This window comes from Crinia signifera, chromosome 4 (assembly GCF_055691185.1).
Source record: "Crinia signifera chromosome 4, ASM5569118v1, whole genome shotgun sequence".
Taxonomy (NCBI): Eukaryota; Metazoa; Chordata; class Amphibia; order Anura; family Myobatrachidae; genus Crinia; species Crinia signifera.
The window spans coordinates 129,962,521-129,975,426 of record NC_139220.1 but is presented as its reverse complement, the minus strand read 5'-3'; the positions used below and the strand labels follow the sequence as shown (position 1 = coordinate 129,975,426).

General features: G+C 44.8%; 1 protein-coding gene across 2 annotated transcripts in view; it reads left to right on the top strand.

Moving 5' to 3' along the window:
• MSRB3 (methionine sulfoxide reductase B3) overlaps positions 1-12,906 on the top strand; it is a 99,039-nt gene that overhangs the window by 62,807 nt on the left and 23,326 nt on the right. For both annotated transcript variants that reach the window (XM_083182453.1, XM_083182454.1), the window contains one exon: positions 4,076-4,153. In XM_083182453.1, the coding sequence (XP_083038579.1) occupies positions 4,076-4,153 (78 nt within the window). The remainder of the gene's footprint in view (positions 1-4,075; positions 4,154-12,906) is intronic.

Genomic DNA, 12,906 nt, shown 5'->3' with positions numbered 1-12,906 from the left:
GGGATCAATGTTAAATTTCTCAATTGACCCGATTTTACTGTTCAATGCCTCAATGGACACGATTTTTCCATAGGAAACAATGTTAAATGGCCCACAGAGGCCAAATAGCCACCCTGAAGTGTGAAATGGCCCCCACAATTGTTAACGCCACCCCACGATCAACGTCAACCCGAAGCGCGGCGAGCGCAGCGAGCCCGCGAGGGGCGGCGGTACGCGTCCTACGACCTTTTCATACCCCCACTATCCACGTCGGCGTGGAGTTGAGAATAGAATAGTGTGGCGAGCGCAGCGAGCCACCGAGCCCGAAGCGTGGCGAGCACAGCGTGCCCCGCGAGGGGACACGGATACGTTTACAGGTAAACGCGTCCCTTCGCAGGCTTCACAGGTATCCGCGTCCGCTCGCCACGCTTCGGGCTCGGTGGCTCGCTGCGCTCGCCACACTATTCTATTCTCAACTCCACGCCGACGGGGATAGTGGGGGTATGAAAAGGTCGTAGGACGCGTACCGCCGCCCCTCGCGGGCTCGCCACGCTTCGGGTTCACGTTGATCGTGGGGTGGCGTTAACAATTGTGGGGGCCATTTCACACTTTAGGGTGCCTATTTGGCCTCTGTGGGCCATTTAACATTGTTTCCTATGGAAAAATCGGGTCAATTGAGGCATTGAACAGAAAAATCGGGTCAATTGAGAAATTTAACATTGTTCCCTATGGGAAATCGCGGGCATCGCGTCGGTCGCGTCGCACCCGATTTTTAAGTGCACTCAATGCCCGCGGTGGCCGCGATGGGCGCCGTGCTAGGTAAAGAGTACCTTTAAACCTGATATTTATTATTTGTTATCACCACTTTACCACTGATTGGTAAACAGCCAAATTTAGCAAAAAACACATGCAGGGACAAGCTCCTTGTGAAGTGTAAAAGTGAAATAATCTCTAATGCCAAGACTTTACTTTCAATTTCAAGACCTTAGCATGCTACCTGGCATTCTCACAGTATACTGCTCACTTATGATAGAGAGGGAAGTGTCTTTTCCCATGAACGTTTTTGTAAGGCAGGCTGTAGAGTAGAACGACTAAAGCTCTTTTTTATCATCTCACTGTTTTATTATATGTTGCTAATAGGGATGCCAATCCCGGGGCACACAATACCAAACTACACCCTAACATCATAGCTGCCTACGCAGATCATCATAGCTCTATACAAAGATCTGTGCACTTTAATAGAGCTACAGTATATTAGCTGATAATGCAGTAATAAATTCATGTGCACTATATCCTCTTTCACCATAGAAACCCATATGATCAGTGGCATATTTATAATGGGTGTTGTGTGTGTGTGTGGTGCACACGGGACCATGAGTCCTAGGGGGTCCCCACACCACACAAGCTGCACCCATTTTTTAAATACTTAGCCTCCAGAGTCCAGCAACGGAGGCAGCAGTGCTGCAGAAATTGCTAGAAGAATGGCCACTGAGCCATCTTTTGGAGATCTACACATGCGAAGTGGGGTCTGAACGCTCTAGAGCTCAGACCCTGCTACTCCCAGCAGAGAGTAGGGAGCCCAGTTGTGGGAGGCTGCATACATGCCTCCTCCTCTTTTGAAACCGACCCTGCCTATGATGCTATATTATAGAAAGCTAGATAGCCTAATACCACTATAATAAGTAGAGAATTCACACCCATGTGTTCTGGTTATGGATTCTTGTTCAGGTTACACTAGTATAGATCAACAAGTAATGACCTTAACCACTTCGGTGGTATGCCCAGAAAGTTTCCGGGCTGAGTTGCACTGCAGGAGCGCGCTCTCCCGAAAAATTTCCGCCAGTGGTGCCTTCAGCTGTTCACCACCGGCGCACCACCTCTAATGGCTCCCCCCACTGTTGCTCACCTCTGCTCAAGCGGATCATATGCCGGAACTCCGTTGCTGCTGCTCCCACCGCCATTCGCTGCAGTGACCAGACGGCTCTGGATGGTTCAGGGCGGCTTGGGGGAACTTGGGAGCATAGGTGCCGATTTTATATTTTTGCTGGTGGGTGCTCAAGCCAAAAATATAGGGGAGTGGCTTCCTGGGGAAGGGGCATGGCCACAACATAATACCCATTTATATTATGCAGCACAGTTTCCAATATTTAAATTACGGCAGCAGAGTTCCCCTTTTTACACATACTTGTGGACCTGCAGCTGTTTCTATATGATAACCGTACGTACCCCCATGCACAGGAATGCCGGGCAGATGCTGCTGTCAGCTCAGGTAATGGCGCCGGGCAGCATCTTGTATGCACGAATGTGCATGCGGCAGCCGCCGGGTCACTAAAGAGCTGAAAATACTGTTTCCCAGGCGGTGGGTCCGGTGATGTGGGTGCTGCAGCCGCAAATTAGCAAGTTAATACAGAGGCCAAGCAGCAGGACTCAGGCCCGTGGGTGCTCAGCAATTTCCATGGGTGCTCGGGCCCTTGAGCACCCACAGAATCGGCGCCTATACTTGGGAGCACTCAGAAGTTTGGGTGCACAGGCACGCCCGAGTCCCCCCAAGCCGCCCGAACCTCCCAGAGGGGAGCCCCGGGACTGGAGCAGGTGGGGAGTCAGAACTGGCCGCTGCAGCGGGTGCCCTTGAGTGGTGAGTATTTCTGGGGCAGGACAAACCTGCCCTGGTAGGTTTGTCCTGCACCAGCAAAATCCACCACCATAGCTTTACTTTGCATTATTCAATACAAGTTACCAGCCCATCAAAATATCAGAACAATATAACAGTAACGTCGACCCCACCAGTTGTGTGCACCCGAATGAAGCAACACTTGAATTGTTCTGTCCTGCATCATCTTGCGGCCAATGGCATGCAAAACACTTGAATTCTCCCCACAAAGGTGAGGAGCAGCATTTTCCTTTAATTATATAGGATAGTAAACGCAGGATGGCATTTTGTATACGTAGTATACTCTTAATGCTGTAAACAATAACTCCGTTAAAACTTCCTTCCTAACAATTTTTTTTCTTCTCCTGAGGAGGGAACTTGTGGTATTATGTTTTATTACCAGGAAACACTGCGGTACTGGCTGAAACATAGATAGTGTGAGCAGATAGATGTGGATTAGTGTATCTAGAAAGGAATTGCATTACTTTTTCTTCAAAATACATGTTTGATTGAAATGCTTTTCTATTGCAAATGATTTCTACTTTGTCAATGAAGCCCTTAATGCAGCACGTAAGAGCTGTTTACGTTACTGTAGAATGTGTAGAAGTGAGAAGGGTTTGGGTACATATTTCTGGAAAGCACAGCTAAGAGCACAGTGGTTGTGTGTCAGAAGAAGTTGATACTAAAGGTGGTCATTGTAAGCATAGACGTTTTGGCTGGGTGAGAAGGTAGCATAATTCAGTTCCTTTTCACTCCACTCCAATTTCTTTTTGAAGCACATGTGGAGAAAATATTTATTGGCTCATTTGTGGTTGGAATGTCAAAAATGTTCAATAACTGCCCTCACATGGCTTTAGTCCTTGGCCGCAAGCCCTACGCCTTGAAAAAAAAAAAAGTATTCCCTTCCAAAAGTGTTTTTAGTGAATAAAGTCTGTCTCAGCTGATTCCAGCATGAAGTGTAGCCTGCCAAGGACTAACCATTTTGTTGTCTAATTTATACCATGCAGCTTGGCAGCAAGCCCTGGCTTACCTCTGATCCAAAAGTATTAATGATGTAACTGCTTGTTTCCATTCATGACCTGAAAAGGCTCTTTACCACACATGGGGTCTCACTTAATAGGCAGTACTCTCTTCCTTGGACAGCAGACTATTTTCTGAATGTGAATCACTGGTACTGTACTACAGCCCATCAAATAAGCTGGCAGCAGATCATAACCTTGGCTTTTAAGACTTGCCATCCAGATCACTTACTAACAAAATGATTTAGAGCATGCCAGCAGTGAGAGATTAGGTCATTCTTAAAAATCCCATGTAAAATTTTAACAAAGTTCCGAGAAAGCATACTTTACTGAAGCACGGCTATTTCATTAGACATATTTTCATTTTATTAATCTGCAATGTTGTAACCTTTCAGCACTCATGTTTGTAAACAAACTTTTGTTTCAGTGCCTTTGACGGAGAATATACACACAACGCAGCAGCTGGGACATACAAATGTGTGGTCTGCGGGGCAATTCTTTTTAGGTACGTCATTATACCAAGAAATACATTGTATCTTGTTCTTGATAATCAAAGGGGTATTCAATTAGGGGCAGATTTTTCTATGTGGGAAATACCTCCAGTTTTGATGCTATTTATTTAATCAGCATTGTCCTAGCATTGTCTACCATGGGTAAAGTGCTGGAATCTATGGGATAAATTTACAAAGACGAAAGTTCTATTAAAGGTGAGATATTCCCCATAGCAACCAATGATATTACCCTCCCTATGAGTTTCCCTGCGCAGTAATCGCGGTCTGCATTTTAGTCAGGGCCATTAACAGCAATAATGAGGCCCTGTACAGTGATATCTCCCTTGGAGATCTGTTATTCTTTGCGATAATAACATCCAGTCCAGCCAGAAGTTAAGTATAATGTAAAAAAATAGTAAGTATTATGGACAGTATATATTATGGACATTATTCCTCTAAAATAATAACAGTTTGCCAAGGGTTACCACTGCAGGCAATAATAAACCAATAAATTATGTTTAACTCTGATATAATTATTTTCTCTATTACCATTTGTCTAGTTTGGTATTTGACGTAATATCTTTTTTGAAGGTTAAACACGGGGATGGTATTGGAAATGTAATAAATACGGGGTCTGCCCGGAAAGTAATTAGACTGATTTTTTTCACGCCATGCAGAGCAGGCGCATGGTGGCACTGTAAAGAGGTATGGGCGGAGGGGTGTCTCAGCTACACATTCCCATTGGTGGAAGTTGCCTGTGAGCCTTTAAAGTGTACCGATCGAACTGTACACTAAGAGCAATGATCTGAGACCAAGTTTTGTGTTTAACTCTGGAAATACAGTACCGAGAACGAATTAGCAATGCCAAAGGTGTGTGCCAGATTGGTATCCAAGGTTTGACTCATAATCAAAAAGACAAGTGTGTGGCAATTTCCCACAAACTTTTGTAGCGTGTGCTACAAAAAGGTTATAACAGGTGATGAAATTTTGATCTTTGAACTCAATATGGATACCAAAATGCAAAGTGCTGACTGGCAGGCACCATCGTTGCCTTGCCCCAAAAAGGGCAGAATGAGCAAATCAAAGACCAAATCCATGCAAGCTCATTGTCTTTTTCAATAACAAGGTTGTGGTCCACAAAGAATTCTACCTACAGTACCAGCCAAACTGTCAATGATGCATTTTACACAGGAGTGCTCAGTCGCTTGAGATATAGGGGGAAATTTATTAAAGAAAATTTGTAAAAAAAATAGGTGTATTTGTATCCAGAAATACACTTATTTTTGACATTTACTATCCCGAAAATACGGCAATTCGTATTCGTATTGATGTGCTATATATACGAATACGAATTGCCGTATTTTCGGGATAGTAAATGCCAAAAATAAGTGTATTTCTGGATACAAATACACCTATTTTTTACAAATTTCCTTTAGTAAATTTCCCCCATAGGGTCCACCGTGTCCGCAAGGAGATTGCGACAATATGCCAAGTTAATCGCTGCAAGTGAGAGTTTTTGGCCAAGCATAACGTGACAACACTGCCTCCACCACCCTACAGTCAGGATCTGTGCCCGGCTGACTTCTTTTTGTTCTTCTGGATCAAATGTGGCCCATCTTACTTTTTTTTGAAAGATGCCAAATTACTAATTCATTACAAGATTACAGGAGCAATGTGAGGGGACACAGAACACTAATTGGGGTCCATGTTCTCAGGTGTCGACATTGACGCACACAAAACTGACTTAAACTTTCCATGTGTCAACCTTTTCTTTTTCCTGTGTCGACCTTGTGCATGTCAACCTGCTGTAACACACCCATTCTGTGTAACCTGGGAAGCAGGTGCTGGGCAAGGGAGCGGCAGTGCTAGAACAGCTAGTCCAGTGTTCCAACATATGTTCAAGTGGAGATGTTTAAAGTTGCCAATTGTGATCTCCATATTAAACCATATTAACAGCTACAGCATGTACATGTGATTCTTCAAGTTGCACTCTACAATGTATGCAGCACCTTAAATAATTTAAAAACATTATAGGATTAACAAACCAATAGAAAAAATAATCATAAAGGAGCCTATCTTGATGTAAATGTGACAACAGTGTGGTTACTACTCTTTTCAAACAACACCTAGCAATGCTCTGATCTAAAGGCCCCCTTACATTTGTCCGACTTGTCATAACGACAAGTCGGACCCGATTGTCCCAGCAGCTCCCCGGGAGGGATCACATGCGATGGCACTTCATGTGCCAAGTTTTGCATGTGATAAATCGCATGCGATTTATCACATGCCACTCCCGGGGAGCTGCAGGGACAATGGGAGCGGGGGACAGCAGCAGGAATATGCCCGCAAACAGAGAGTGGGCAGGGGGGGGGGTCGGGGTGCAGGGAGCCGGGCAGGAAGCCGCTGGGCAGGGAGCAGGGGGGGCGGCGGCGCAGAGTACCAGGGAGCCGGGCAGGAGAACACGATGCAGCAGCACTTCCAAAAAAAAAGAAAAACCCCATACAAACGAATAGGAAGCCATTCATTGGCTGAGACCTCTCTCAGCCAATCAGCGATTGGCTGAGAGAGGTCTCAGCCAATCGCTGATTGGCTGAGAGAGGTCTCAGCCAATGAATGGCTTCCTATGCGTTTGTATGGCCCTTTTTTTTTTGAAGTGCTGCTGTTGCAGCGTCTTCTCCTGCACGGCTCCCTGGTACTCTGCGCCGGCCCCCTGCTCCCGCTGATGCTGCCCGGCGCCTGACTCCTGACTCTGGTAGGTCCCCTGTTGTGGGGAGCACGGCTCCGGGCAGCACATAAGATTTAGCAAATCTTATGTGCAGCCCGTCCGACCTCCCATCTCCGATCCGATGCGCACGGGGCCGCGCATCGGGTCGGAGGGGATGTCACCATATGCGATTTGGGACAATTTCACGGCCCGATTCATCCGAATCGGGCAAAATCGTGCCCAAATCGCATAATGTAAGGGGGCCTTAAGGGTCTGATGCAGAGGTGGATATTGGCAGCAATGTTACTCACAGTGCCCCAAACACTGCAGCATGATATGCTGCTGATGTGGGCAGTTAAAGGAAACATTCCAGAAACTGGGAGTGTGTTGGTCCCGCTTTCTGAGTGTCACTGGCTCCAGCAGCATTATTTCACGAGATCATAAGTAGCATAGCCACCCAGGATCAGGATTTGCGGGATCCCTGGATTTGGCCCCAAAATGTCCGGAATTTCAATCCCAGGATTGGATACTCTAATCCCGGAATTAGACTGCGCATATGCAGTCTAATGCCAGGCTGTCCCCAACTCCGGCGTCTGGCCTGGGCAGCGTGACTTCTGACTGTCATGCTGCAAAGGCCGCATTGTCACATCCCTGCTCAATGCAGCACCATCAGTTCTCCACTGCCGGCCGCACCTCAAGTCCTGCTGATACATCCGCCACCCGCCAAGAGGCACCGGACCCCCGGCTCAGCTGCTCTCTGCCCCACTCCCGGCCACCTGCCCATGTAAGTAAATCTGCGGGGCCCAAGGTGTGTGGTGGGGAGGGGGGAGGGGAGGCAGGGCTTGCTTTTTCTAGGAATGCCAATCCCGGGAGTCCAGGGATTGATCATATTTCAATACCGGATCCCAGGATTAAAAGAATGCCCCAGGAGTAATCAGAGGATCACTCAGATGCAGAGGCGGATTTTTCACAAGGCACCCTAGGTGACTGCCTAGGGCCCAGCAGGTTCCATTGGGCCCCATAAAGGTATCTTGGCCATCCAAAACATTCCCGGAGGAGCATTGCATGAGTATTGCTTGATGTTATGACCTCACATGGACCCGGCAACACTGTCCCTTTGATATTCTTTGTTAGGATAAAAAAATGTTTGGACACACAAACATACAGATTACACTGTATGGGTAATCAGTTTACTTTAAATATGACACCTCAAAAAGACCTAGAGCCTGATTCAGATTTGTACTGCACATGCGTCAAGGTACTCTATTGATGCTGCCTGCAATCGGCAGCAAAAAATATAGTGGGTACTTGTGTAGTTTCACGGCGCCGCCGCACGCACAGTCTGTTACAGAAACTTGGCAGCTTGCCAGAGGCTCTGTTTAACTGTGCGCGTGCCGCTCTAGCTCTGCCTGACTGTGCTCATGCCGCTCTAGCTGTAAGCTACGTATTGACAGCTACGTTAACAGCGTAGCGGCCGGGCAGCAGCAGCGCGCTGCCCAGGCACTGACAGGTCACTGTGGTACTTGTAGTTCCACAGTGAAATAGGCAGCGCCTGGGCAGCGCTGACAACGGGGGCAAGTGGAGACACAGCGCGCTGCTGCTGCCCGGCCGCTACGCTGTTAACGTAGTTGTCAATACGTAGCTTACAGCTAGAGCGGCACGAGCACCGTCAGGCAGAGCTAGAGCGGCACGCGCACAGATAAACAGAGCCTCTGGCAAGCTGCCAAGTTTCTGTAACAGACTGTGCGTGCGGCAGCGCCGTGAAACTACACAAGTACCATATAGTGCTATGGATTGTTTGAGGGCGCCAAATTTGTATCTTACCTAGGGCCCCATGAGGTTTAAATCTGCCTCTGTTCAGATGTCCTAAGTTCACTCATTACGGTCAGTGCTGCATCTACTTAAGATGCCTCCTGCTGCTTTTACATGATTAAGTAGCCCCTAAGATGCTTAAATGTCCGTAGGAACAATATTGTCTATAGCACAAAACTCCTATGGCAGAATTCATTTGCCAGCGGGAAATTAAACAGCATGAGGATCTGGACTCTTGTAGCAGCATTGAGTATGTAAGTGCATTGGGAAGATGGAGTGGAGACCACCTGAGACCACTCATGCTGCAGGGTTTTCAGCTCTGACAACCCTGCAATCATTTTTTTTAAATTGGATACTGCAGGAATTGGAAGTGTGCATACACGCAGCAATCCAAAATTGGGAACGAGTTATGCAAATTTCTACCTCATGTCCATTTGATTTCAACCCATAGTGCTGCAAAATGAACAGGGAATAAGGGGGGGTTATTCAGACCTGATCGCTGCTGTGCGATTTAGCAGTGCCATGCAATCACCCTGTGATTAGATAGCTGCTGCGAGTCTGAGAGAAAACCTGCCCCATGCAAGCCTGCAAATTGCAAGCCACTCACCATCAAATGATTTTTGCAGTGTGTGCAGTCTGTGCGTAGAAAAATTCGAATCGGGTCCGGAGCCGATGTCTCACGACTTTCCCTCAAATGCCTGTGCAAATCTACATTCCCCTGACACTCCCAGAGAATGGCCAGTTACCGCTTACAAACACCGGCTTTCTGTTACTCAACTTACGTACAGCCAGCAATAAAAATGTAGCAGGATTTTATTGCAGGACGGCCTCACGCATGCACGCTACAATCCGTATGCATTTGCAATCTATCAATAATGGCTCGCGCTGTGAGATCAGGTCTGAATAACCCCCAGGTCCACGCACAACCATATATAGTAACACCTTTTGCTCTCACAATGCCAAATGCTACACTAGATTGCCCATACGTGATACAGTTCTTCCTCCAATTTACCAATCTTCAGTAGATGATCATCTAATTGAAAAAAAAAATATTATTGACAAATTTCCATCAAAAGTATTAATAACATTTATTTATCATATTCAATATTCAGCATTTTCTATAGCACTTTACAATTGAATATGTCTAACTTGAGGTAAGTACTACACACTGGCTTTTTATTTTATTTTTATATTTTCCTGTAAACTTATTAGTTATTACGCTCTTTTTTCCTGTATGAATTCACTCCTGTACAAGTTCCATTTGGCATACATACACAAGTTTCCACCTGCTTGTAAGGGGTGCTGCTAAAGAGTCATTGCACAATATGCAAAGCATACCATGAACATGCCTCAAACCTATGCACTAATTGATTTGAAAGCTATTTGAAGACAATACATCCACACAGAGGTTTGGTTAGATAGACACAGGCATTGGTTTAATTCTGCATGACAGCACATCAGCAGCATCTTGAGAGTAATTATCAAAGTGGAGTTTTCCCACAGCTTCAAAGGCTTCTGAATTTACAACAAGTATTAACCTATATTTGAAACATGACATTCCCACAAAGGCCGAATTTCTCCCCCACAGGCACCTTATAAAATGGATAGACTCCTGGAGTCATGTACTCTGTAAGCACCGGTAAAAGTATGTCTGCTAATAGCGTTAAAAATATATATATTTAATGTTGAATGTGGCAATGCATTGTAAAGTAGAACACCAAAAGTGTTCATTCAGGCATTAGGATACAAATAACGTATATTTAAATCATGGAATGGAAAAACTTACCAACTCTTTACATAATTTCTAGTTCTCTATGGTTGTTCAGTTAATCTATAGCATTGAGTGGATTTATTTTAAATAAATCATATTTGGGTGTAGTTACTGTAGTAAACATGTAAAAATCAGTTTTCTGCTGGGAAAATGTTACCAAAAAAAGGCAAGCTAATTATGTGTGAGTGTGTGTATATGTATGTGTTATGTGTGTAACATCCACCTGCATGCACAGCATGTATTATATAGTATAACAATCATAGGGTGATCCACAGGCATGGCAATGCAGGGATTTTTCAATGTAATAAACACTTTATCAACGTTTCAATCATAAATACAGTGTATTTTCCATCCATTTGCCTCTTCAAATGTATATTTTACCATGAAAATAAACATTGTTTTTATTTCCTACTTCTTCTAAAATAATCTATATAGTGCTACTGAACATGAATATGTGGGCTCATGAAGTTACACATGGATGAAAATGCAGGTTGCCTTGGTACAAAAATCTTAACCATAAACACAAGTTTGTCTCTCATGTAATTGGTAGTCAGGACCAGACACTTCCACTTCATTTAAATTATTTTTGTGTGTGACCAGAACACATTCAAGACTCTCTGCAGAACTATAGAATTCTTGTGTATTACTAAACTATTGTTGCTATCGGCAATTTGCAAAAAAGTTCATAGGGGGGATTTTACTAAGATCGAATGGGTACGAATGTTCAAATTTGTACCCATTCGATGTGAAATAACTAAGTATTTCACACATCGGCAAATTTACAAACATGCAAATGCGTATGATTGGTATTTTTTGGCATTCATAATTTTTTTAATTTTAATGACGGGCCCGCTCCCCTTCCAGGATTAACCCTGCCCGGGCTGAAGCCCGGGGCTGTCCCCGATGCCCCTGTGCAGGCTGATGGTATTGGTGTAAAAATATGAATGAACTAATGGGTTCTGCTGTGGAACTGTGAGTCCCAGCAAGTCTGTTGGCCAGCATCAAAATGCTGGCCTTTGATATTTGGGTGGGGTGTGTTGAAACTGAAATTGCAGTGAATTTGGGTGGGGTGTGTTGAAACTGAAATTGCAGTTGAAACTGAAATTGCAGTGTAAAAATAATGCAGCCGGTAAAAATAATGCAGCTGGCCTTTAATATTTGGGTGGGGTGTGTTGAAACTGAAATTGCAGTGTAAAAATAATGCAGCCGGTATTTACCCTGCACAGAACTGACACAAGTCCCAGCATGTTTACATTTTGCGCTCTTCCCCCCGAAATGTGTGATTAGTCAGCTAGCGCCACCTAGAGGCCAATTATGAGCCGAATATTCTGAAACTTTGCTGGTGATTGGACGCTAAGCAGTGCTTGCTGGCCAATCACGCATTTCAGGGGCGGAGTGCAGAATGTAAACAAACACATTCTGCGCTCTGCCAGTCCGTGGGATATGATGCTCGGGGTGACATTTAATGGGATGAGATATTTGGACTTTTGCCATTTTAAGTAAAAAACGGCTGAATTTGCACATTTTCCCGAAATTGTCAACTTAATAGGATGTGAGTTATGGTACACTTTTTGTTTTGCAAAAGTAGAAAAAAAAATGTTTCAATGGTGTGGGGTCCCCCCTCCTGAGCATAACCAGCCCCGGGCTCAAAGAACCGTTGGAGTGACAAGTTGGCTTGTAGATTTATTTATTATCAGTTTCTTATATAGGACACACATATTCTGCAGCACTTTACAGAGCTTAGTTGAACATTCACATCAGTCCCTGTCCCAGAGGAGCTTACAATCTATATTCCCTACCACATTTACATGCACACACAGACATTCAAGGGTTAATTTTGTTGGGTGCCAATTAGCCTACCAGTATATTTTTGGATTGTGGGAGGAACCCGGCGTACCCGGAGTAAACCCACGCAAGCACGGGGAGAATATACAAACACCGCACATGGTAGGAATTGAACCCATGGCCTCAGTGCTATGAGGCAGTAATGCTAACCATTACACCGTCCGTGCTGCCCTATTACTGAAACAGTATAAACAAATACACCTCATATCAATTTTTTTTATTATTATTATTAGTTTGGAAATCTTGACTGATGTCCATGTGTTCAATATGTCCCAACTATAAATGTATAGTATTCCCAGGTTGTGCTTCCTCATTAATGGGCAGCATGGATGGTGTAATGGTTAGCATTACTACCTCACAGCACTGAGGTTATGGATTCAATTCCCTTCATGGCCCTAACTGTGTGGAGTTTGTATATTCTCCTCGTGCTTGCGTGGGTAAACTCCGGGTACTCCAGTTTCCTCCCACAATTCAAAAATATACTGGTAGGTTAAGTGGCACCCCACAGAAGAAGCCATAGAATAAATGTGTGTGCATTTGGTAGGGTATATAGCTTGTAATGTCCACTGGGGCAGGGACTGAATGTTCAAATATTTTCTGTAAAGCGCTGCGGAATATGTGCGTGCTAAATAACT